This window comes from Maniola hyperantus, chromosome 13 (assembly GCF_902806685.2).
Source record: "Maniola hyperantus chromosome 13, iAphHyp1.2, whole genome shotgun sequence".
NCBI classification, from domain to species: Eukaryota; Metazoa; Arthropoda; class Insecta; order Lepidoptera; family Nymphalidae; genus Maniola; species Maniola hyperantus.
In genome coordinates, this window is record NC_048548.1 from 1,307,312 (window position 1) to 1,330,367 (window position 23,056).

Sequence of the window (23,056 nt, forward strand, 5' to 3'; positions counted from 1 at the left end):
GTGCAGCGCCCACAGAGCGGGCCCGCATCTGCCGACGCGTTTTCCATTTTGTATCACGATCGATGCCTTTTTAGGGTTCCATACCCAAAGGGTAAAAAAAACGGACCCCTGATAATTATGTTTTCAAAGGTGTGTGAAGTCTACCAATCCGCACTTGGCCAGCGTGGTGGGGTGATAACCTATCTCGCGACACGCGTAAATCTCGCAATCATTGCTGTCAAACGTTCGGCTAGAGAGAGACAGCAATAGCCACAAAACAAAATAAGAAAAAGAAGAAGAGAGACAGCAAATGACTGTCGCATTGCTACTGCTGTCGCGTCGCTGTCGCTACTGCAACGTTTTACGTAATCACGTCCTGCAGTACTCAGTAGTGAGCCGACGATGGGTTGATCATGATGATGATGATTAATAATGTCACTCATTAACTACGGAACCACACCTCATGCGGGTCACGATGCGAACTTGGCATATTATAAAAATTTTCACGAAACATTTTGAAGAGCTTTCACTTATTTTTAGTTAAAGCACCCTTTTACAGTGAACTTTTATATGGTTCAGTCGAATGGATATTATTTTGCAAATATTATGATTTCTCGCTCCAGGTACTGGTAGAGCTTGTAAAAGTTGGAAATCTCTATTAATCTAAATCTATTATAAAAAGAAATGGTGACTGACTGACAGACTGACTGATCTATCAACGCACAGCTCAAACTACTGGACGGATCGGGCTGAAATTTGGCATGCAGATAGCTATCATGACGTGGGCATCTGCTAAGAAAGGATTTATGAAAATTTAACCCTGAAAGGGGTTGAAATAGGGGTTTGAAATTTGTGTAGTCCACGCGGACGAAATCGCGAGCATAAGCTAGTGTTGTAGCGACCTCGTCCGCGTGGACTTAGTTCTTCAAAAAATGACGTCGATCTGTTGCTCCCATGGACTATAGAAACTTGTTCCGTTGCGACGTGATTGAAGGATAAACTAACAAACCAATAAACAAACACTTTCGCATTTATAATAGAGGTAGTGATAAAAGGGGTAGAGATGAGTAATATTGAAGTTTAAAAATGTTTGCAGTGATATTACTACGAGTAAAAACGGATTTGGACACTTTTTGCATTGGAACCTCCATTACAAGTATCTCGATGTTCAATTGAAATGCAAACTATCAACGTTTAAATGCCAAGAGTACTGACCTATTCTCTCCAAATAAGCGTAAAAGGTTCTAGGAAACTACGACAATCGGCAGAGGTTCAAACTTGCGACCTTTCGGATCGTAATCTGTTTTACCGTTGAGAGTTGAGACCTTTTAGGGTCGCAAGCACTTTAGATACTTGATACTTACCTTTTCATACAGTTTTCATTACCATTTCTATAGGGATCTCTATAACACATTTCTATAGGTATGTCTAATACATGAAATTGTGTTTACTTGTATAGTCTAGGTACTACTACTAAGTACTTACTAACTTGTTAAGTTACTAGCTGATGCCCGCGACTTCGTCCGCGTGGAATTAGGTTTTTAAAAATCCCGTGGGAACTCTATGATTTTCTGGGATAAAAAGTAGCCTATGTCACTCTTCAAGTCTTTATTTATACCCATGCAAAAAATCACGGCAATCCGTTGCACCGTTGCGACGTGATTGAAGGACAAACCAACAGGCCAATAAACAACAAACTAACAAACCAATAAACCAACAAACCAACAAACAAACACACATTTATAATAAGGGACTTTTATACTTCTTTTAAAATGTAGAACCTAATCATGTAAAGCCAGAAGACGAAAAAATAAAACCAAATCAATTTGTGTTATAACTTAGTGTAATATGTACAAATTGTCAGTTTAAACGTAGCATGTTTATATTAGCTGTAACATAAAAATGCAACTCCTCAATATATCGAAGTAGGTTGCCTGCACATCGGATTGAAAGAGAGGTGATGCAAAATTATGTGGGTTAGGTAGTTAAGCAATACGATTAAGACAATAGTATGTAAGATTTCTTTATTGGTATTGTTAGCCTATAAGTTTTGTAGATCATAAGCCGGCTCTGAGTAAACATCTTTCACGGTTGCCGCATTTTATTATTACCTACGGTCTCAACATACTTCATTAGTTTAAACCACTTACTCACCTATTTTAAACCACCAAAGCCTTTAATCTCGGAACACTGCAATTTGAGCTGAGTTTTTCACGTGTAGGTATACCTAATTGGCGCAGAGCCAGTGCACTTACAGGATTAGGCTTTTAGTCGGACGTGGAGTTTCCCCCGCGGGCACAACCACCACTGCGGTTTGGCGGTGAACACTTCTTTGTAAAATCTACTAATTATGTTAGACAAGCTTACTTTTATAGTGCTGCGGACATCTAAATATACACTGACTGACAGAAAGGTGACTGACTGACTGTCTGACTGATCTATCAACGCACAGCTCAAACTACTAGACAGAACGGGTTGAAATTTGGCATGCAGATAGCTATTATGACGTAGGGATCCTCTAAGAAAGGATTTTTGAAAATTTAACCCATAAGGGTGTGAAATAGGGGTTTGAAATTTGTGTAGTCCACGCGGACGAAGTCGCGAGCATAAGCTAGTTGCATTTATAAAATGTTTAATCATAAACATTGCAATTTGAGCTGAGTTTTTCACGTGTAGGTATACCTAATTGGCGCAGAGCCAGTGCACTTACAGGATTAGGCTTTTAGTCGGACGTGGAGTTTCCCCCGCGGGCACAACCACCACTGCGGTTTGGCGATTTTAACACTTGTTTGTAAAATCTACAAATTATGTTAGACAAGCTTACTTTTATAGTGCTGCCACATTGCAGTTATAAAATGTTTTAAAACATTATTGAACATTAACTAATAATAGCCTCATCTGGTGACAGAAGGGCTGGCTCATTTTTTGCGCAACGGATCAGCCTGGCTGTCCAGCGCCGAAATGCAGCCAGTATTCTTGGCACCATTCCACGCGGTCATGATTTATATAGTAATTAGATAAGGCTAGCTTTAAGTTTTATTGTAATATTTTCATCAAAGTCAATAAAAAAAAACTAATAATGTTCTATAACATCACTACCCCTATTATAAACGCGAAAGCGTGCTTGTTTGTTGGTTTATTGGTTGGTTGGTCCTTCAATCACGTCGCAACGATTAGGCTTTTAGTCGGACGTGGAGTTTCCCCCGCGGGTACAACCATTACTGCGGTTTGTCGGTGTTAACATTTCTTTGTAAAATCTACAAATTATGTTAGACAAGCTTAAACCTATCTCTCTCAAGGATTGACCATTTTTAGGGTTCCGTACCTCAAAAGGAAAAAGGAACCCTTATAGGAACACTTCGTTGTCTGTCTGTCTGTCCGTCTGTCATGTCTGTCAAGACTGTGTTAGTCTGTGTTTTGATTAAGTCTGCTTCACCTGCAGTCACAGACACAAAGTGTAATTATCATCATTAACAACCCATCGCCGGCTCACTACTGAGTACAGGTCTTCTCTCAGAATAAGAAAGGTGCGGATTGGCACATACCTGAAGAACTCTCAGGCATAGCAGATTTTTTTTTCTTTTTTTCACCGTTAAAGCAAGTGGTATTTTAATTGTCGAAAACTTATAGGTACATAAACCTGGGATCGAACCTTGACCTTTCAAATAGGAGGTGGGACGTCTTAACCACTGGGCTATCAAGGCTAAAACATGTAGGTATATATTGAAGTAATCTATAGCGTCTATTTAAATAATTTTTGTTTAGATAAATATTTTAATGTATTCTACAAGTACTACAAAAATAATAATAATAATATGCACTAGTGGGTACCTAATTTATGTACACGTGTAACCTTACTTGCTAATCAAAAACAATTCGCAAGGATTTTTATTACAATGTTTTAGGGGTCCGTACCTCAAAACGAAAAACCGACTTTGTTGTTTGTCTGTATGTCAAGAAACCTATAGGGTACTTCCCGTTGACCTAGAATCATGAAATTTGGCAGGTAGGTAGATCTTATAGCTGACATTTGGGGAAAAATCTGAAAACCGTGAATTTAGGGGTGGATCACAAAAAAAAAATTGTAGTCATGAACTAATAATTAATATTTTCAACGTTCGAAGTGAGTGACTATATCAATACGACTGTAGTAACCCTCATTGCGCGAGCCTGACTCGCACTTGGCCGGTTTTTTGCATTTATTTCACTTGTTGGATAGAAGCAGGCGTTACTATGTGGAAGTCCATGATACACAAGGAACTAAAAGTTTAACTCTCTATAATCCGCCAAAACAGATACAATGTCAGCTGTATGGTACAACGTGCAGCATGCGATATGCACCGCCTGCCCTCCCACTACTGAAGAAGCAGGAAAAGCAAGCAATACACACCGCCAACACTACACAACAAAAAAATACCGCATACCCGAATCTCACCCGCGCTCGCCCGCACCGAGTTAGCGTGGAGGCTGGGCGTTTCCTCCCCGATTGCCATCTCTGTCTATCTATCTGTCTATCTAGTTCAATATAATGTGTTGCGTGTGTACAGTTAATTTAGTACCTAATATTATTAATTAAAAATTCATGTTTTATTTTAGTCATTCATATTTCACCAAAACTCAAAAGAATTCTCAAACGAATTAGCAAATTCATCTTTCGCCTTTGACGCTCCTTCGTCGATCGTTTCGTAATTCGTCAAATCGAATTTATCAGCCAAGAATGTGTCAGCAGCATACGTAGTCGCCTTCTCAGTGGAGAAAAAGGCATCTACTTTATAAGTGACAGGTTTGGCTGTTGTTGTACTGAGCAACACTGAGCTCGCTTCTCTACTTCTCTTCACTTCTTCCTCAGGACGACAGAAGGTGTCCCAAAAATGCCAGCCGTGTGGGCAGATGAAAATTTGAGGATACAAGTGGCCATGCCTTGAAATGCATACGTAGTAGTGGTTTGGGCTGCTGTCCAAAACGCCGAATTGGCCAACTTTGGCGCAATCTGGAACAGGTTTCTGGCTACATTGGCCATGTTGGAGTTGGACCTGTAACAAGCGTTTTGTTGAGGTTTCTGTTTTTAAATTGGGTTAAGTTAAAGTTGGGTTGGGTTAAGAAATTGTTAAATTAGCACATCAAATGCATACGTGGGCTTATTCAATCTACTTTAAGATGAAAGACCCGGTCTAGCCGCGAAATTTGAATTTAATTTGTCCTTCAATATCGTCGCAACAGAGCAACGGAACCACGTGATTTTTGCATGGCTATAGTGAAATACCTGGAAAGAGACATCGGCTACTTTTCATCCCGGAAAGTCAATGAGTTACCACAAGATTTTTAAAAACCTAAATTCATACTGACGAAGTCGTGGGTATTGTAATTGTAAGGTTTAAACAAAGTCTTCCTTACCGAGCACTGAGCAGTTCTTGGATCATAGCCATAATGTCTTGGGCAAAGCGCAGTTCTGTGATCAGCTGGTCTGCCATCAGGGAAACCTTCAGGAGGAGAGCAGAGGTGGAATTTCCTGCAGTCGTAAGCATCTGGGAATATGCCCACCTGCAAAACAAAATACAAATATTACTTGAAGTATCGACGTCAAAGCATTTATTGAAATGGGGTACCATTGTATACTTGGTGATTGTCAGTTGTTGAGTTTGTAAGATGTACTTACTTAATGGCGATATATTTAATAACTTAAACTTAAAACTAAAGCTACGAGGGTTCTAAACGCGCCCAGGTCTTAAGGTTTCGGTATCAAACTTTTTTGACAGCAATTTTTTTAACTATATGAGCTTGCGCTTAATTGCATCATTATTATCATGACCCATCGCCGGTTCACTACAGAGCACGGGTCTCCTCCCAGTGTGAGAAAGGTTTTGCTGGTCAAGTGCGAATAGAACGAGAGTTTACCATAATGTTCTCAAAGGTCAAAGGAAACTTGCATATCTGAGAAGACGTGCAAGTTTCCTCACGATGTTTTCCTTCACCGTTAAAGCCAGTGATATTTAATTGCCCGAAAATTTAGAGGTACGTATCCAGGATCGAACTCCAGACCCCGGAATAGGAGGCCAACGTCTTAAAAACTAGGCTATTAACGCTTTATTCTATTTCACTTCTGACAAAATGAAATGCAGACCTTTGTTAATTATTTACCTATGAATTACCAAGATAATGCCACATGCCAAGTAAAAGAAAGAGACATTTGCGTGTTGTCTAAAACTAAAGGTCTCATTTGGACACAGTTAGGACCGTGAAATGTGAAGGCTTTTAGCAAAATAATATGGCCTAAGACAATGATACGGGTAGGTATTTGAAACTATAGATAGGTAACCACTATTATGTTTCGCTGTTAAATGCTGGCTTACTCTCTATTTAAAGTATGCTACTGAAAAAAACAGAGAATCAAAATTTTGTAGCGTATTAGGCGGAAGACACGGTCTGCCCGCGAAATTCAAATTTAATTTGGTTTTTCACAATCTGTAAACTAATGCGACAAAGTAGACTTATGAGATTCAAATTTCGCCCCAAGCAATATTATCTTCACAGGATTTTATAAAAATATTTACTTGAAAGTGTCCAGTTTAAGAAATTAGTCAAAATAATGAGTTTGACGTGACACAAATTAGTCACAAATTAGTCATTATTTTGACTAATTTCTTAAACTGGACACTTTCAAGTAAATATTTTTATAAAATCCTGTGAAGATAATATTGCTTGGGGCGAAATTTGAATGCCATAAGTCTACTTTGTCGCATTAGTTTACAGATTGTGAAAAACCAAATTAAATTTGAATTTCGCGGGCGGACCCGTGTATAGTCCGCCATCCGAAACTAGTTGTTTCGATAACTGCAAAGTATCGCTACTGCGCGAAACTCGATATGCTCGATTTTGGCAATGGCAGCAAGCAACCGTGGCCTAGCGGTCAAGGCGTCGGGCGCGAACCTAGAAGAGGTAGGTTCGAATCCTGCCGGTTCCGCAATTTTTGATATGTAATTATAATTATTTCGAAATCTTTGGTATTCTATATCAATGGGAGTAATAAAGTTTTATTACAATCATGTCTATTGCTTTCGGATTGATCCCGTATTCTCCTTGACATTTCCTGTCTGTCGAGATCTTCTCACGTCTGATCGAGATCATCGTTTCCTCGACGTAGATGCACCGTTGTCTTTGTTTGTAAACAATATAGAGAGAGAGCCAGCGAGGGCCAGACCTTCGTTATGTTATAAAAGCTGAAAGTTTCTCGGCGTATTGTCCCCAACACAGGGAGGAACGATCAGCGACTATGAAGTTGGATCATGGTGGCTTTGGGTGATAACAGGTAACAAGGGTGTAAAAAACCTTACATGAAAGTATAATTTTGTTTTATTTTCTACGGAATATTATCAGGAATCACGTCACGCATTGCCAGATATTTAGTGTCGTAGCAACTCCCTGTCGGACGCCCTTAAAGTTTATAAGTTAAAGGGTGTCTGGCAGGGTGTTACCACTTTTATAAAATAACGAAGGTCTGGCATTTGCGGGCTCTTAGTCCAATACGATCACGACTAAGTACAATGTTGGTACATAGAATCGTATACATTTTATATAACCTAGGACAACTTTAACCTTTTCGAGGGCTATAAAAATAGATGCTTGATTTAAAATCAATGGTTCTTATTCAGATAAATATAGTCACTACTTATTTCGACAAGGGCCATATTTTATTGTCTGCAAACAGCGCTTACCTTGGAAAATGATAATAATATTGGAGTGGGATGGATTATTATTTATTTATTTCGGCCGTAGAAAAATTTGTTGGAATGTATAATATTAAATAGGTATATAAGATGTAATAAGAATGCTAGCAAAAACTTAGCGCTATTATCACACTACCTAAATTGTCATACATACTACCTACACGCAATCCAATACCAATAATTATTTGCTTTATACTAATTGTAGTTTTAGTGACTTAATATTTTTCAAACCCGCAATGTATATCGTACAAAACTCGGGGTCAAAGCCCCGCCCACGACGCGGCATTGACCCTTCGGCACCTAACTACGCAACGTTCGTTGAGCTGTAGCGTCAGTCACATGTTATATTTGCAATACATTACGAACTTTTAAATTAAACATGTTTTTTGTAGTATCTTATCAGCTGTTATCAGTAATCGTCAGTACTATCACTTGTCTTCGTTTTTGCTAGAGTTCTACTTACACACTGTATATTACAGGGTGTAACCGGAACGCTAGCAAAAACGAAGACAGGTGATGGTACTGATAATTACTGATATGATAACACCAAAAGAAACGCTATATTTTGTATATAAAATATAAATATTAAATCATATATTTTGTAAAAGTTCACAATAATATATTGAAAATAAAACATCTAACTGACGCTGGAGAACAACGAATGTTTCGTAAGTAGGTCATTCGGAGTCAATGCCACGTGTCGCGTGGTAGATGGGGCATTAACCCCAGTTGTGAACGCTATACATTGCGGGGTTGAACAATACTAAATCGCTAAAACTTCAAAATGAAGCAGGGTGGTATAAAATAGCGCTAAGTTTTTGCTAGAGTTCTGGTTACAACCTGTATATACCTGTTCACAAATATGACGGTATTTGTCGGTCGCAGCGTCGCATTCTGGCACAGCTTCCGAAGAGCATTGTTTTAGATGAGCGTTGCAGGTTTGTCCGTCAGAACATTGCTGAAGAGGTACCTGGAAAATAGAATAACACTAGATCATGCCCATGATTTCTTCCGCATGGATTTTATCATCATCATCATCATCATCATCAACCGATAGACGACCACTGTTGGACATAAGTTTCTTGTAGGGGTCCCAAGCGCATTTCCATCGATTTTCCGGGATAAAAAGTACTATATTATACTTATATCTGTTCCATATAGCGCCATTTTCAATTATGTGATTTTTTTACTTTTAAATTCGTTTTTAAATTTCCGTGTCTCAAAAGGAAAAAAACAAAACCTAATAGGATCACATCGTTGTCTGTCTGTCAATTCTAGAGAATTAAAACCTATGTATGCGGCCGAAAGTAATGTACATCGATCTTTAGAAGGAGACAGCAGATTTGTAGAGCACTGTCTTTTCGACCGACAAAGCGTCATATGGGTATGAGTGACAGAGACAACGCTCTACAAAGATGCAATGTCATTCTAAAGGCCGATGTTCATCACTTTCGGCCGTGTACTGTACCAACCTATCTCTACCATTTTTAATGATTAGGTTATTTTCAGAGGTAAGCAAACATTTCCGCACCTTTCTTCATAAAACCACAGAATAATATGTAAGTATTTATTTAGTCACGCTGTTGACCATCATCATCATCATGATCGTCAACCCATCACTGGTCCACTACTGATCATGGGTCTCCTCTCTGAAATGAGAAGGGTTTTGGCCATTGTCCACCACGCTGGTCAAGTCTGGATTGACAGACTTCACACATGTTTGAGAACATAATAGAAAACTTTCAGGCATGCACCCTGCATATTTTAAAAGAATTTTTATTGAAGTAAACTTTTAAAATGCTTTTGAATCGTCAAGTGAATTTCACTGGTTCGGAATGTTCTTCCTATCGAGAAAGAGAGAAATTCGGAGGCTGCTCTTCAAATATCGAAGGGACATACCTTTAGCCATCCGAATGGCAACGGTATACAAGTGACAGCGTGACTGCAGTTCTGGCAAGTCATGCCAGCCTCCATGCAAACACCCTCGATGTCTAGTTCCCCTTGGCCCAGGGATTTGCCCAGGGGCACCGCTGCCATACGATTGCCAGAGACAACCCCGCTTAGGTCGTATGAAGTAGATTGCTGTGAACAGAAAAAATATCCATATCTTAATATATAAAATGTGTGTGTCCGTCTGCTAGCTTTTTACAGCCCATCCATTTAACCGATTTTGATGAAATTTTGTTCAGAGTTACTTTCATCCCGGTGACCGACATAGGCTAATTTTTATCACGAAAAATCTCATTATTTTAAGCGATTTTTATGTTACAAGTGACAGCGTGAGTGCAGTTCTGGCAAGTCATGCCAGCCTCCGTGCAGATACCCTCGATAGTCAACGTTCACCCTGACCGAGGGATTTGCCAAGGGGCACCGCTGCCATACGATTGCCAGAGACAACCCAGCTTAGGTCGTATGAGGTAGATTGGACAGAAAAAAATACACTTATCCAAATCTACTAATATTATAACACCGAAAATGTGTCTGTCTACCTGTCTGTTAGCTTTTCACGGCCCATCTGTTTAACCGTTTTTAATGAAAGTTAGTGATGAGATGGCTTGTATCCCAGGAAAGGACATAGGCTACTTCTTGTCCCGGAAAATCAAAGAGTTCCCACGGGATTCTTAAAAAATCTAAATCCACTGACTGACTTAGGTTATACATCAACGCACAGCCTAAACCACTGGTCCTAGAGACATGAAATCTGGAGGGTGTGTTGTTTGTAAAGAGTAGGCATCCACTAAGAATTTCTACCCCTAAGTGGGTTAAATGGCGGATTGAATTGTATGTAGTCCAGGACGAAGTCGCGAGCATAAGCTAGTCTGAAATATAAAACCATAAAAACGAAAGACATTGCGAAAGTATTCAATTTCATAACAGTTAGGAGACGCAGAAAAAAGTTCTCCTACTTATCATAAGTGCCAAAGTTTCATACTCCATCACGCCTAAACGGTTGTAAGGATTTGAGGAAAAGAACGAAAATAGATGGATCTGTACTGAAGCCCTTATTAGGGTTCCGTAGTTTAACAAGGGGGTAAATGATGATGCAGTCTAAGATGGAAGCGGGCTAACTTTGAAGGGGGTAAATGATGATGCAGTCTAAGATGGAAGCGGGCTAACTTTGAAGGGGGTAAATGATGATGCAGTCTAAGATGGAAGCGGGCTAACTTTGAAGGGGGTAAATGATGATGCAGTCTAAGATGGAAGCGGGCTAACTTTGAAGGGGGTAAATGATGATGCAGTCTAAGATGAAAGCGGGCTAACTTGGAACGTGGTAAATGATGATGCAGTCTAAGATGGAAGCGGGCTAACTTGGAACGTGGTAAATGATGATGCAGTCTAAGATGGAAGCGGGCTAACTTTGAAGGGGGTAAATGATGATGCAGTCTAAGATGAAAGCGGGCTAACTTGGAACGTGGTAAATGATGATGCAGTCTAAGATGGAAGCGGGCTAACTTTGAAGGGGGTAAATGATGATGCAGTCTAAGATGAAAGCAGGCTAACTTGGAAGGGGGTAAATGATGATGCAGTCTAAGATGGAAGCGGGCTAACTTGGAAGGTTCAACAATTTAATTAAACCCATATCCCAGATTGGCTTCTACGCAGCATCGTATCGGAACGCTAAATCGCTTGACAGCACGGCTTTGCCAGTAGGGTGATAACTAGCCACGGCCGAAGCCCACCACCAGACTAGAGAGTGTTCTATTTAGAGAAGAGAAGCAATACTTACAATGCCATGGCATCCAAAAAGAAAAATTAAACACTTAATCCACATTTTACGAACTATCTCACTTAAAAGTTAAGTTGAACTAAATTCGTCAGTACATTATTTTGGAGGTCTACTCCCTGACCTGCGTTATCAATAACTCTAAACATTGATAACTACGTGATGTTAGAGCTAAAATTATAAACTGAATTAATTCATACTTTTTTAATACAGCTCATGCCCGCGACTCCGTCCGGGTGGAGAACACATGTATCATGTTTTATCAAAAATTCTTTAATTTTCCGGGATAAAAAGTATGTCACTCAGGTTTTTTTATACCCATACAAAAATCACGTCAATCCGTTGCACCATTGCGACGTAATTGAAGGACAAACCAACAAACAAACACACTTTCGCGTTTAAAATAAGGGTACTGATTTTATTTATTCACCAACTTCCTAACTCCGGGCTGATATGTAAGTAACCTGCTAAGAATTTCTAAACAGAAAATTATGGCCTGGCCCGGGAATCGAACCCATGACATCGTCATCCGCAGTTAAACATCCAGCCACCTGACTGAGGCTGTCACGCCTAGATATAAAAATATAGCAAATTCAAAGTAGATAACATTGAATAAAAAATTTAATGTAGGGTCGTACTTATAACACAACTAGCTGATGTCCGCGACTTCGTCCGCGTGGATTAAGGATTTTCAAAAATCCCGCGGGAACTCTTTGATTTTCCGAGATAAAAAGTTGCCCATGTCAATTTCCGGGATGCAAAGTACCTCTATACCCATGTAAATCGGTTAAACGGATGGGCCTTTAAGAATCCCGTGGGAACTCTTTGGATTTTCCGGGATAAAAAGTAGCCTATGTCCATTCCTGGGATGTAAGCTCACTCTGTACCAAATTTCATCAAAATCGGTTAAACTGTTTGGCCGTGAAAAGCTAGCAAACAGACAGACACACTTTCGCATTTATAATAATACTAGCTTATGCCCGCGACTACGTCCGCGTGGCCTACACAAATTTTACACCCCTATTTTACACCCTTAGGGTTGATTTTTAACTCATCGCTTTAGTTAGCTCGTAGCTTTAGTTTTAAGTTTGCGTAAATTATTACGCAAACTTAAAACTAATTATCACCACTATATCTTACAAATCTAACACCAGACCATCAAAAAGAGTATTTTATTACCAATTTTGAATTTTAAAAAAAAAACTATGAGATTTTAACATATATGAGCTTTAAGTATAAAATATGTATGTCATACTGCTAATTATTGCAAAAATATTAACTACAAAACTTCTTTATAGACACTTTAAAACTGACAGAGTTTCATACAAACTTCAAACCCCTATTTTACCTCTTCAGGGGTTGAATTTTGAAAAATCTTTTCTTAGCGGACGCCTACGTTATAATAGCTATCTGCATTCTGCATGCCGAATTTCAGCGTGATCCGTCCAGTAGTTTGAGCTGTGCGTTGATAGATCAGTCAGTCAGTCAGTCATTCAGTCAGTCAGTCACCTTTTCCTTTTATATATATATATATAAATATATAGATAAGTATGGATGGATTACAAAATTTAAAGTTTTCTAAAACAATTAATTACAAAGTAACTAAGTACCTAGGTACCCTAGTTCAAAAGGAATTTTTTATTGTAAAGAATTTCTGATGTTCACAAAAGCAATGTTTTACAAGTTTTACGAAGTTTCGGCTTCTTTTAAAAGTGAAATAATAGTTGGGGAGAGTTCGAACTCCTCACAAAGGGAAAATAACAGGATCTCAAGTTTAGCTCTAAGTACCTTCGGAAAAACAACACTCGAATTACCTACGTAACTGTTTTGGAGCTGTTAGGGTTACCATTATTTTTAAGTATTTCGTTGTCGTCAAATAATATCCGTCCACAGCTGGACATAGGTTTGGTAAAGGTGACTGACTGACTGAACACTTTTTTTTAACCACAAATTCACGGTTTTCAGATTTTCCCCCTTACGGCTGTAAGACCTTCCTACCTGTCAAATTTCATGATTCTAGGTCAATGGGAAGTACCCTGTAGATTTCTGGACAGACACGACAGACAGACAGACAACAAAGTAATCCTATAAGGGATCCTTTTTTCATTTTGAGGTACAGAACCCTGAAAACGATAAAGGAAATGCGGACAATAGGTACTAAAATCAGATTATTTAATGAACACGCGGCATCTATATACCAAGTCAATGAGAAGGTACACCTGCGGTCCCATATTCGCATTTCTTCAGCGTGGAGACCTTAGGAAAAGGTTTTATGTTTCCCGGAAGGTCCTCAAAGAGGTCCCGCCTAACTTACTTGTAGGTAGTTGTTAATAAACATTAAAAGGCCCTCGCGAACTGTTTGCCCTCCGCCCTTCGCCCTACAAGGTGCTAATCAGCCCTTCGTCCTTAGAAATAGGACCTCAAGGACGGAGATTTGAAGAAATACGATAAAGTGTTTTTCTTTTTTCACGTACAACGGACGTCTAAATGCTACAAGAAATACGAGAAAACGTTTTGTTAGAAATCGTACTAAAATATTGTATTTGTTTGTTGGTTTGTCCTTCAATCAAGCCGCTACGGAGCTACGAATCGAACGTTGAAGATTTCTTATCAGAAACACCCAGTCACTTTTTTTGGTTCGACTCGGAACTCGAATCTGGGACTTTATCCGGGAGTAAGCTAACCACTAGACCAACGAGGTAGGACGTGCATCATCATCATCATCATCATCATCAATCCATCGCTGGCCCACAACTGAGCTCAGGTCTCTACTGATCGTGGGAAACCTGCATCCTGAGAGTTCTCTTAAGTATAATGTTATTATTATTATTTATTTATTATTTATTATTATACCATAATGTGCACTGTCCTTACAGGGTAGTCCTAATGCGACAGTGCACTCTAATCTATATTATACCTATTAACAATTATACTTAAAATTAAAAAATAAATTATTTACAACGATAATAAAATTATTAATCTACTACTTAACGGCTATCTTATGAATAACTAATAATCCACATTGCTATCCTTGTGAGCTCAGTCAGAGAGCAACAAAAAATATCTATTCTTTCGGCTATTAAGTGTGCGGGTGCGGAGTGCGCGCGTCAGCGGCGCCTGCCTGAGCAAGTTGGTACGCCCGTACGGCACGGCCAGCAGCGGCGGCCGGCGTCTCCGCTCCACGTACCTCTCCGGGGCACACAGACTAACCTGCGCCAATATGTCTGCATCGCAAACCTTCCCTCTCAATATCTTGAAGATATATGTAACGAGCGCAAGTTCCCTCCTTACCCTCAGCTCGTTATATCCTACCATCCCTAGAACAAACAATGTTGGGTACATTAGAGGATAATATGGATATACCCCATACAGCCTCATATACAAGTACCTGACAAACTTGTTCTGTACCCTCTCCAACATCATACAATATTTGGTTTCATGAGGAGCCCAGATGACTGCATTACTTTCTAATTGGCTTCTTACAAGCGCATGTTCTCAAAGATATGTGCAGTCGGCTAGTTCCCACTTGGCCAGCGTGGTGGACCCTTCTGAGAAGAGACCCCTGGTAGACGTTAATGGTTTTTTTTGTATGAATAAAAGCTTAAATGAAATTTTTTTTAAACTTTATAATGTTAAAGTATATCATGTGAAACCAATTATACAACCCGGTCATAAATTTCACTAATTGACATCGAATCGAATTCACGAAATGAATCGGGTTTCCATTTTATAATGCGGAAAGTGGGCCAAAATATATTCGGTAGACTAGAATAAGCATAGAAGTTGTGGTAGCCTAGTGGTTAGGACGTCCGCCTTCCAATCGGAGGTCGGGGGTTCGATCCCGGGCACGCACCTCTAACTTTTCGGAGTTATGTGCGTTTTTAAGTAATTAAAATATCACTTGCTTTAACGGTGAAGGAAAACATCGTGAGGAAACCTGCATGCCTGAGAGTTCTCCATAATGTTCTCAAAGGTGTGTGAAGTCTGCCAATCCGCACATGGCCAGCGTGGTAGACTATGGCCAAAACCCTTCTCACTCTGAGAAGAGACCCGTGCTCTGTAGTGAGCCGGTGATGGGTTGATCATTCATGAGAATAAGCATTAATTTTCAAATCAACATCTCAACCCACTTGTGGGTACAGGAAACGAGTCTTCTCTCAGAATGGGAAGACCATTAGGCCATCACTTTGCTATATAAGTACGGATTGTCTGACTTCACCAACTTTGGACATTTGTTTAGCCCTGCAATCTCACCTGGTGGTAAGTGATGATGCAGTCTAAGATGAAAGCGGGCTAACCTGGAGTGATATGGCAGTTTTTTTCATTAAGCCCACACCCCCTTGGTTTCTACACGGCATCGTACCGGAACGCTAAATCGCTTGGCGGCTCGGCTTAATGTACGAAACGGTGAATTAAAAAAAAAACTATGAATGAATGAATGAATGAATGAATATTTATTTATTACTAAATTTTTGTACATTTCACTTAAATGGAGTCCTGGCTCCTAAACTAGGAGATCCCGTATTTTAGGAGCCAGTGCCTTCCCATACATATTGGTTGAACTTAAAAAATAATTATTAACAAATACAAATATTGTGTTTGTGTGTGTGAGTGTGTGTGTGTGAGCGGGTTTGCGCGCGTGTGTGTGTGTGTGTGTGTGTGTGTGTGTGTGTGTGTGTGTGTGTGTGTGTGTGTGTGTGTGTGTGTGTGTGAATGTGTGAGTTGCTATGTGTGTCTGTTTTAAGGTCAAATCACAAAATCTTTTTTTTTTCTTTCCCTTTTCCTCTCCAATTAATCGTGAAGCTTGTGCTAGGAGTAGGTACGACAATAGTGCAACGGGTGGGGTTTGGACCGGCGACCTTTCGAATTTCAGTCCGCACCTTTAACCGTTGAGCTATTGAGGCTATAATAAGAGGCTTTAGGTGGTATATACTTCCAACATTTCCTTTTTAAACGGTTTTAATTTCAATAAATATAAATGAAATATTGTAATTACGTGAAATCTCTATTAAATCTATTTTTTTACCACACCAATTAATATTTCGTGCATAAATTTTCGTATTACAACTCAGTCACTCGCCAAATTAAACGAATCGTTTTCCCCAATTCTTTATAAGCGGAATCAATTTAAAATGAAAAGAGTTTTGGCAGCGTGGAGTCTGCATCTCCGACCAAACACTCGTAGGTATATCTAGTTCTAGTAGGTACCTACCTATCTAGTATAGGGCTGCCATAATGCTTGGATTTGACTCGCTCCAGCAATGCTTAAAAAAAAAATGCACAGGGCTGCAATGGCTTGTATAGTACGGTATAATAACATTGTAAATTGAAAAATTAAATAGAGCAACCGCCTCGTTCTCTTCGTTTTCTTGCTGATTCTTCTCGGTAGGAACGGCATTCCGAACCAGTGGTAATTTAAAACTACCTGACTATTCATAAGCACTTGTAAAAAGTTTACATGAATAAAAAAACATTATATTCTATTCTATTCTATTCTAATTGCTGAAAGGACGACCGGCGGAGTGATTACGTTACGTATCTCGCGACAGGCTTGCGACATGCGTAAATCTGTCAAACGTCCGGCTAGAGAGAGACAGCAATAGCTACAAAGCATAAGAAGAAGAGAGACAGCAATTGAACTGTCGGATTGCTGTCGCTACTGCAACGTTTAACGTAATCACCCCGCGGGAAATCCATCCATAAGCATACTTTGATACTGTAAATTCAAAAGTGTCAGTCTGTCTGTCTATGTCTGTGTGTTACGTTTTCACAGTTAAAAGGCTAAACGGAGAAAATTAGAGTGAGAGAAATCCTCATATAATACCTACCTATTAATATTATAAATGCGAAAGTTTATAATTATCTAATATTTACCTTTTCACAGCCTATCTTCTTACCCAAAAGGTAGAAAGATAGAAAGAAAAAGTGTTTATTTGGTGCCACAGAAAGTACACATCTAAATATATAAAAGGAAAAGGTGACTGACTGACTGACTGACTGACTGATTGATCTATCAACGCACAGCTCAAACTACGGACGGATCGGGCTGAAATTTTGCATGCATATATCTATTATGACCTAGGTGTCCGCTAAGAAAGGATTTTTGAAAATTCAACCCCTAAGGGGGTGAAATAGGGGTTTGAAATTTGTGTAGTCCACGCGGACGAAGTCGTGGGCATAAGCTAGTAAAAAATAAAATAAAAATCAGTCAAAATAAGATGCGTGGCGTGTGGTACCAAAAATATGGACTCCACCCAGCATTTGCTGATTGGACGTATGGCAGCCCTAATCTAGTATCTACCTGAACTACGTGCTGCGGCAATGCAGAGATACACGACAAACTACCGAAACACCTATTTTTGAGGAGATAACAAGAAAAAAAAACCGGCCAAGTGCGAATCAGACTCGCGCACTGAGGGTTCCGTACTACAATCGTATTTTATCGACATTTTGCACGATAAATCCAAAACTACTTACTAGATCTCGTTCAAACCAATTTTCGGTGGAAATTTGCATGGTAATGTACATCATAGATTTTTTTTAGTTTTCATTCTGTTATTTTAGAAGCTATAGGGAGGGGGGGGGGGGGGCGGGGGGCGGCACATTTTACCACTTTGGAAGTGTCTCGCAAAATATTCAGTTTACAAAAAAGTTATATTAGAAACCTCAATATCATTTTTGAAAACCTATCCATAGACACGTATGGGTTTGATAAAAAAATATTTTTGAGTTTCAGTTCTAAGTATGGGGCACCCCAAAATTTATTGTTTTTTTTTTCTATTTTTGTGTGAAAATCTTAATGCGGTTCACGGAATACATCTACTTACCAAGTTTCAGCAGTTCTTACAGTTTCGGAAAAAAGTGGCTGTGACATACGGACGGACAGACAGACACACTTCCGCATTTATAATATTAGTATGGATTGTATGGATATAATTTATGATTTATGATTTATTTATTCATTTGCTTTCATGGTTACATGAAGCCCCGTTAGGGCATTGCAAAGTTAAGTACATTAACAATACATACATGCTAAATATATAATTATTATACAATTACATGCAAACTACGTGTTACATAATTTTATAATAGATTTTATCAGGTAATTATATAGGGCATTCATTTTGAATCGAAATTATTTTTATTTATTGATTGATAATGTCAATTAGTTTCTTCTTTGTTAATAATTTAGTAATATTAAGTAGGTACAAGTATGTTAATATAAAATAGTTTCGATTTTCAGTAAGAATGTCATATTAAACTTAAATTAACAGGTTATAGTAAGTACAACATAGTCTGAACATGGTTTTAGAAGTAGTAATTCTTATAACTTACATAAGTATTAGTAGGTATTTAAAAATTCTTTGGTCTAAGGTCTAAACATACAAATAGGATATGCAAATATAGTGTCGGTCGTGCAATTGAGGTCATGTATTAAATAGGTAGGTATGGTTAGTTTTGCAGTAATTCGTCTATCTCATAGAAACTATTCTGTATGAGCCATTGTTTGAGTTTACGCTTAAAGGTCCTATCGTTATTTTCGTCTGTAATATATTTAGGAATTTTGTTATATAATATGTGAGTTGTTCTGTATAACGGGCCGCGACTAGAGATTTGTAATTTATATGTGGGGTATACTAGTTTATTTTGCAAACGTGTGCTTACTATACTTATTCAAAGCACTAGGTAATTCCTTAGTGTCTAAAAAAAGTGTTTTTGAGTTGAAGCTTTTTTGATTTAGGGGTGCGGTATGGGTACCTACCTAGTGATAGTATAGGTATATTATTAGGCAGGGTAAATGCAGTGTATATCCGCAGTGCCACATCACGTTCACGGCAGCGAGCCAAGCCGAGGGGGCTTACTGGCTCCTCCTATAACGCGATTCATTTCACGAGGGGCTTGATTGAGTTGCGTCATATACAATGTACGACCTATACGACCACTCACTTGGTCACATGACCGATAAAATCAAAGTCAAAGTCAAAGTCTTTGAATAAATTCAAAATCACTACCCATATTATAAATGCGAAAATGTGTTTGTTTGTTGGTTTGTCCTTCAATGACGTCGCAACGGAGCAAACGGATCGACATGATTTTTGTCTGCTAGCCTTGCGGATGGGCCGTGAAAGCACGGCCCATCCGTTCAACCGATTTGGACGAAATTTAGTACAGCGATAGCTTTCATCCCGGGGGAAGGAGTGAGGACATAAGCTACTTTTTATCCCGGAAAATCAAAGAGTTCCCACAGGATTATTAAAAACCTAAATCCACGCCGACGTAGTCGCGGGCATCCTCTAGTCTAAATATATGAAAGGAAAAGGTGACTGACTGACTTACTGACTGACTGACTGACTGATCTATCAACGCACAGCTCAAACTACGGGACGGATCGGGCTGAAATTTGGCATGCAGATAGTTATTATGACATAGGCATCCGCTAAGAAAGGATTTTTGAAAATTCAATCTCGTCTTTGGTGGCGCGCTCTTGGAAAGGCCTATGTCCAGCAGTGGCCACAAACAGGCTGATGGATTGGAAATTGATCGAGCCGATAATCGAACCTAGGCCCACGCTCAACTACCATGTCGTCGGTTGTCAGTTACCCATTTACTTTTCATTTTCACTGAGAGATTTTGCATTGAAATCTCGCAAGGAATTCTGTAAACAAACTCTTTGATCTCCAGTTCTAAAGGCCGCCGTTTCGTATACAATTTATTTGTAAAGTCACTTTTGTGATGCTTAACTAGATTTTGCCTACGGCTCCGTACACAGAAAGATTGTACTTCATCATCATCATGATCAACCCATCGCCGGCTCACTACAGAGCACGGGTCTCCTCTCAGACTGGCCATATGGGTTTTGGCCATAGTCTACCACGCTGGCCATGTGCGGATTGGTAGACTTAACACACCTTTGAGAACATTATGGAGAACTCTCAGGCTTGCAGGTTTCCTCACGATGTTTTCCTTCACCGGTAAAGCAAGTGATATTAAATTAACTAAAACGCACATAACTCTGAAAAGTTAGAGGTGCGTGCCCGGGATCGAACCCCCGACCTCCAATTAGAAGGCGGACGTCCTAACCACTAGGCTATCACAGCTTGTACTTAATACATATTAATAAAATAATCTCAAGTGAAAAATTGGTTGGTTATAAAAAATGATTTAATAAACCATCCAACTGTTGTGTTTTAAACCGGTTTTATTAGAAAGGCTATAATGCAAATATGGTTTTAGAGTTTTTTTAAAGTTTTTTAGCGTATCCGATAGTATACAATAGTTTAGAACCAGTATAGAGTTTTAGACAGCGGTAAAATTAAAATTCTACAGATCCTATTTGTTTCAACCTCCATGCAAAACTGGTCCCAAACTCATATAAAACAAAGCTACGGCATTACTCATAAAACATTTCAGTATTTTTTGTCTGAAATTCGAGCCTAGACAAGTTAAAATATCCCCCCAAAAAAGTGGTAACAAACTATGGTTAAAACTAACTTATGTTTTAGAGTTTTGTTGGTGTAACCGCGCAGTATGTGACAACCGCAGGGCGACAGATTTCGTTGACAGTTTTAACTTTCAAACATACGAGTGGTGTATACAGTAGTTTTGGTTTGGGGACATGAAAAGAGCCTCCCCTTTTTTAAACGACTTCAAAAAAGGAGGACGTTCTCAATTCATCGGAATCTTTTTTTTTTTCAATGAATGTTCCCCGATTACTCGAAGACGCCTTGACCGATTTTGAAAATTCTTTTTTTGTTTGAAAGGGTATACTTCAATTACGGTGGTCCCATATGAATTTGGTAAAGATCTGATAAATATCTTCGTAGATAGACAATGGAACTCCTCAACGGATAAGAGTAAATTGCTCGCGATCAGTGTAATAGCTTAGTAAACTGTAGATTTTTGACCAGTCAGCATATTTTAATACGATGGGGCCACTAAAAATTGTGAAATAATTTTTTTTTACAAAAAATAAATAAAAACCGAGCGGGGGAGAGGGTAACAAGCACCCAGCGTCCCTGGAAGCCTATACTACACAACAGATAAGTAGGCTAACTAATCTTTTCACCACTGTGGCGGTTACCACAATAGAAACTAGATGGCGCTGTTCAATCGATGACGTAGTCTCGAACAAATGTACCGCCGATAGTAATCGCACTAACGGAGTTTTCTGCAATCTGGACTATATATAGAAGTTTCAAGACATAACCGTCGGCCCAGCTGGCGCTACCGAGCACAACCAACCGCTCGGTGGGAGATCTCCCCTTTGGTACGGTCGAGCCTGCACACCGCTCCCGTACACCACTATGGCCACCTTTAAGACCGAGCATGTTGCGGCTTTTTAGGCTGCCCGTGTTTGAGGTGACCGTTGACTCGAGAAGAAGAAGAAGAAGTAGTTTTGGTTACACTGTATTTTGGTTACAAACAATGGGTTAAGTGCGAGTCGGACTCGCACACGAAGGGTTCCGTACCATCGTACAAGATATGGGTACATAACAATTTTATGTAGAACACTTCAAGTTAATGACCGTCACGGCGCGGCGCCATCTATAGTCCGCGACAGTTGAGATAGCAATCAATCAATAACAGTTAGCTATTTTACAAACGGATCGTTGCCCCTTCATTCAGCTTCACCTACCAGCTCGCTTCATTTGGGACCTTATTTATTTATTACATACTAGATGATGCCCGCGACTTCGTTCGCGCGGATTTGGGTTTTTAAAAATCCCGTGGGAACTCTTTTTATTTTCCGGGATAAAAAGTAGCCTATTTTTATTTTATTTTATTTTTATTTTATTTTTATTTTTAATGTAATTTTAATTTAATTTTTAATTTATTTAATTTAGTTAAATGTACCAAAATTGTAGTTACAAAGTAATAATACATTAAGTTACATTGGAAATGCTTATCTCTAAACAGAGATTTCTTCCAGCTTCCCATTCAAGGTTGTGAGTAAGGCGTATCAAGTAGTGGAATAGGACTACGGTACTAGAATCTAATAAAATACATAAATATCTTATAATAAATACCCAAATCAACTTATATACAATAATAATACTTATAATAAATAATTATATACTATGTCCTTCCCCGGGATGCAAGCTATATCTGTACCAAATTTCGTCAAAATCGGTTGAACGGATGGGCCGCGCAAGCCTAGCAGACAGACAGACAGACACACTTTCGCATTTATCATATTAGTATAGATCTCTTATGTCATTGAATGCGGTGCGTCAGCTGCAGTAATAATAATATGCCAGTGATCAGTGGCGTGCACAGAGTTTGAAGCCAGGGTAAGCATTAGTAAGATAGGCCTTAGATACACCTTATAGGGACCTGCTGAACGGCAGGTCATAAAGAAAAATGAGCACTGGTCATTTCAACCAGGGTAAGGAGTACTTTTATGCCTCTATGAATTGCACACCACTGCCAGTGATAATGTTGCTATGCATAATGCAAGGCAGGCTTATTGATATAAGGTATTACAGGAATCCTAAGCAGAACTGCCGTGATAATTCTGTTTGTATGATATTATATGGGGCCCTACTATGGGTCTGTAAAATTTAAATATTCGAGTATAAAATGAGAAATCTGACAAGTCTACTTGAAAAAGAGCTTTGAATAAAACTAA

At 39.1% G+C, this 23,056-nt stretch overlaps 1 protein-coding gene across 1 annotated transcript; it reads right to left on the bottom strand.

Moving 5' to 3' along the window:
• Positions 1-4,586: 4,586 nt before the first annotated feature.
• On the bottom strand, positions 4,587-9,776 carry LOC117987818 (uncharacterized). Its single transcript, XM_034974883.2, has 4 exons — positions 9,603-9,776; positions 8,554-8,673; positions 5,374-5,520; positions 4,587-5,012 (listed from the first exon to the last, which is right to left on the bottom strand). The coding sequence occupies exons 1-4, from the start codon at positions 9,738-9,740 to the stop codon at positions 4,587-4,589; spliced, it is 831 nt and encodes a 276-aa protein (XP_034830774.2). The 5' UTR covers positions 9,741-9,776.
• Positions 9,777-23,056: the final 13,280 nt, after the last annotated feature.

Coding starts and splice junctions, on each gene's coding strand:
- LOC117987818 (XM_034974883.2), bottom strand. CDS start 9,740: ATGGCAGCGGTGCCCCTGGGCAAATCCCTGGGCCAAGGGGAACTAGAC. Junction 8,674..9,602: donor TGCCATTCGGATGGCTAAAG/GTATGTCCCTTC, acceptor TCTATTTTCCAG/GTACCTCTTCAGCAATGTTC. Junction 5,013..5,373: donor CAAGAACTGCTCAGTGCTCG/GTAAGGAAGACT, acceptor CGCTTGTTACAG/GTCCAACTCCAACATGGCCA.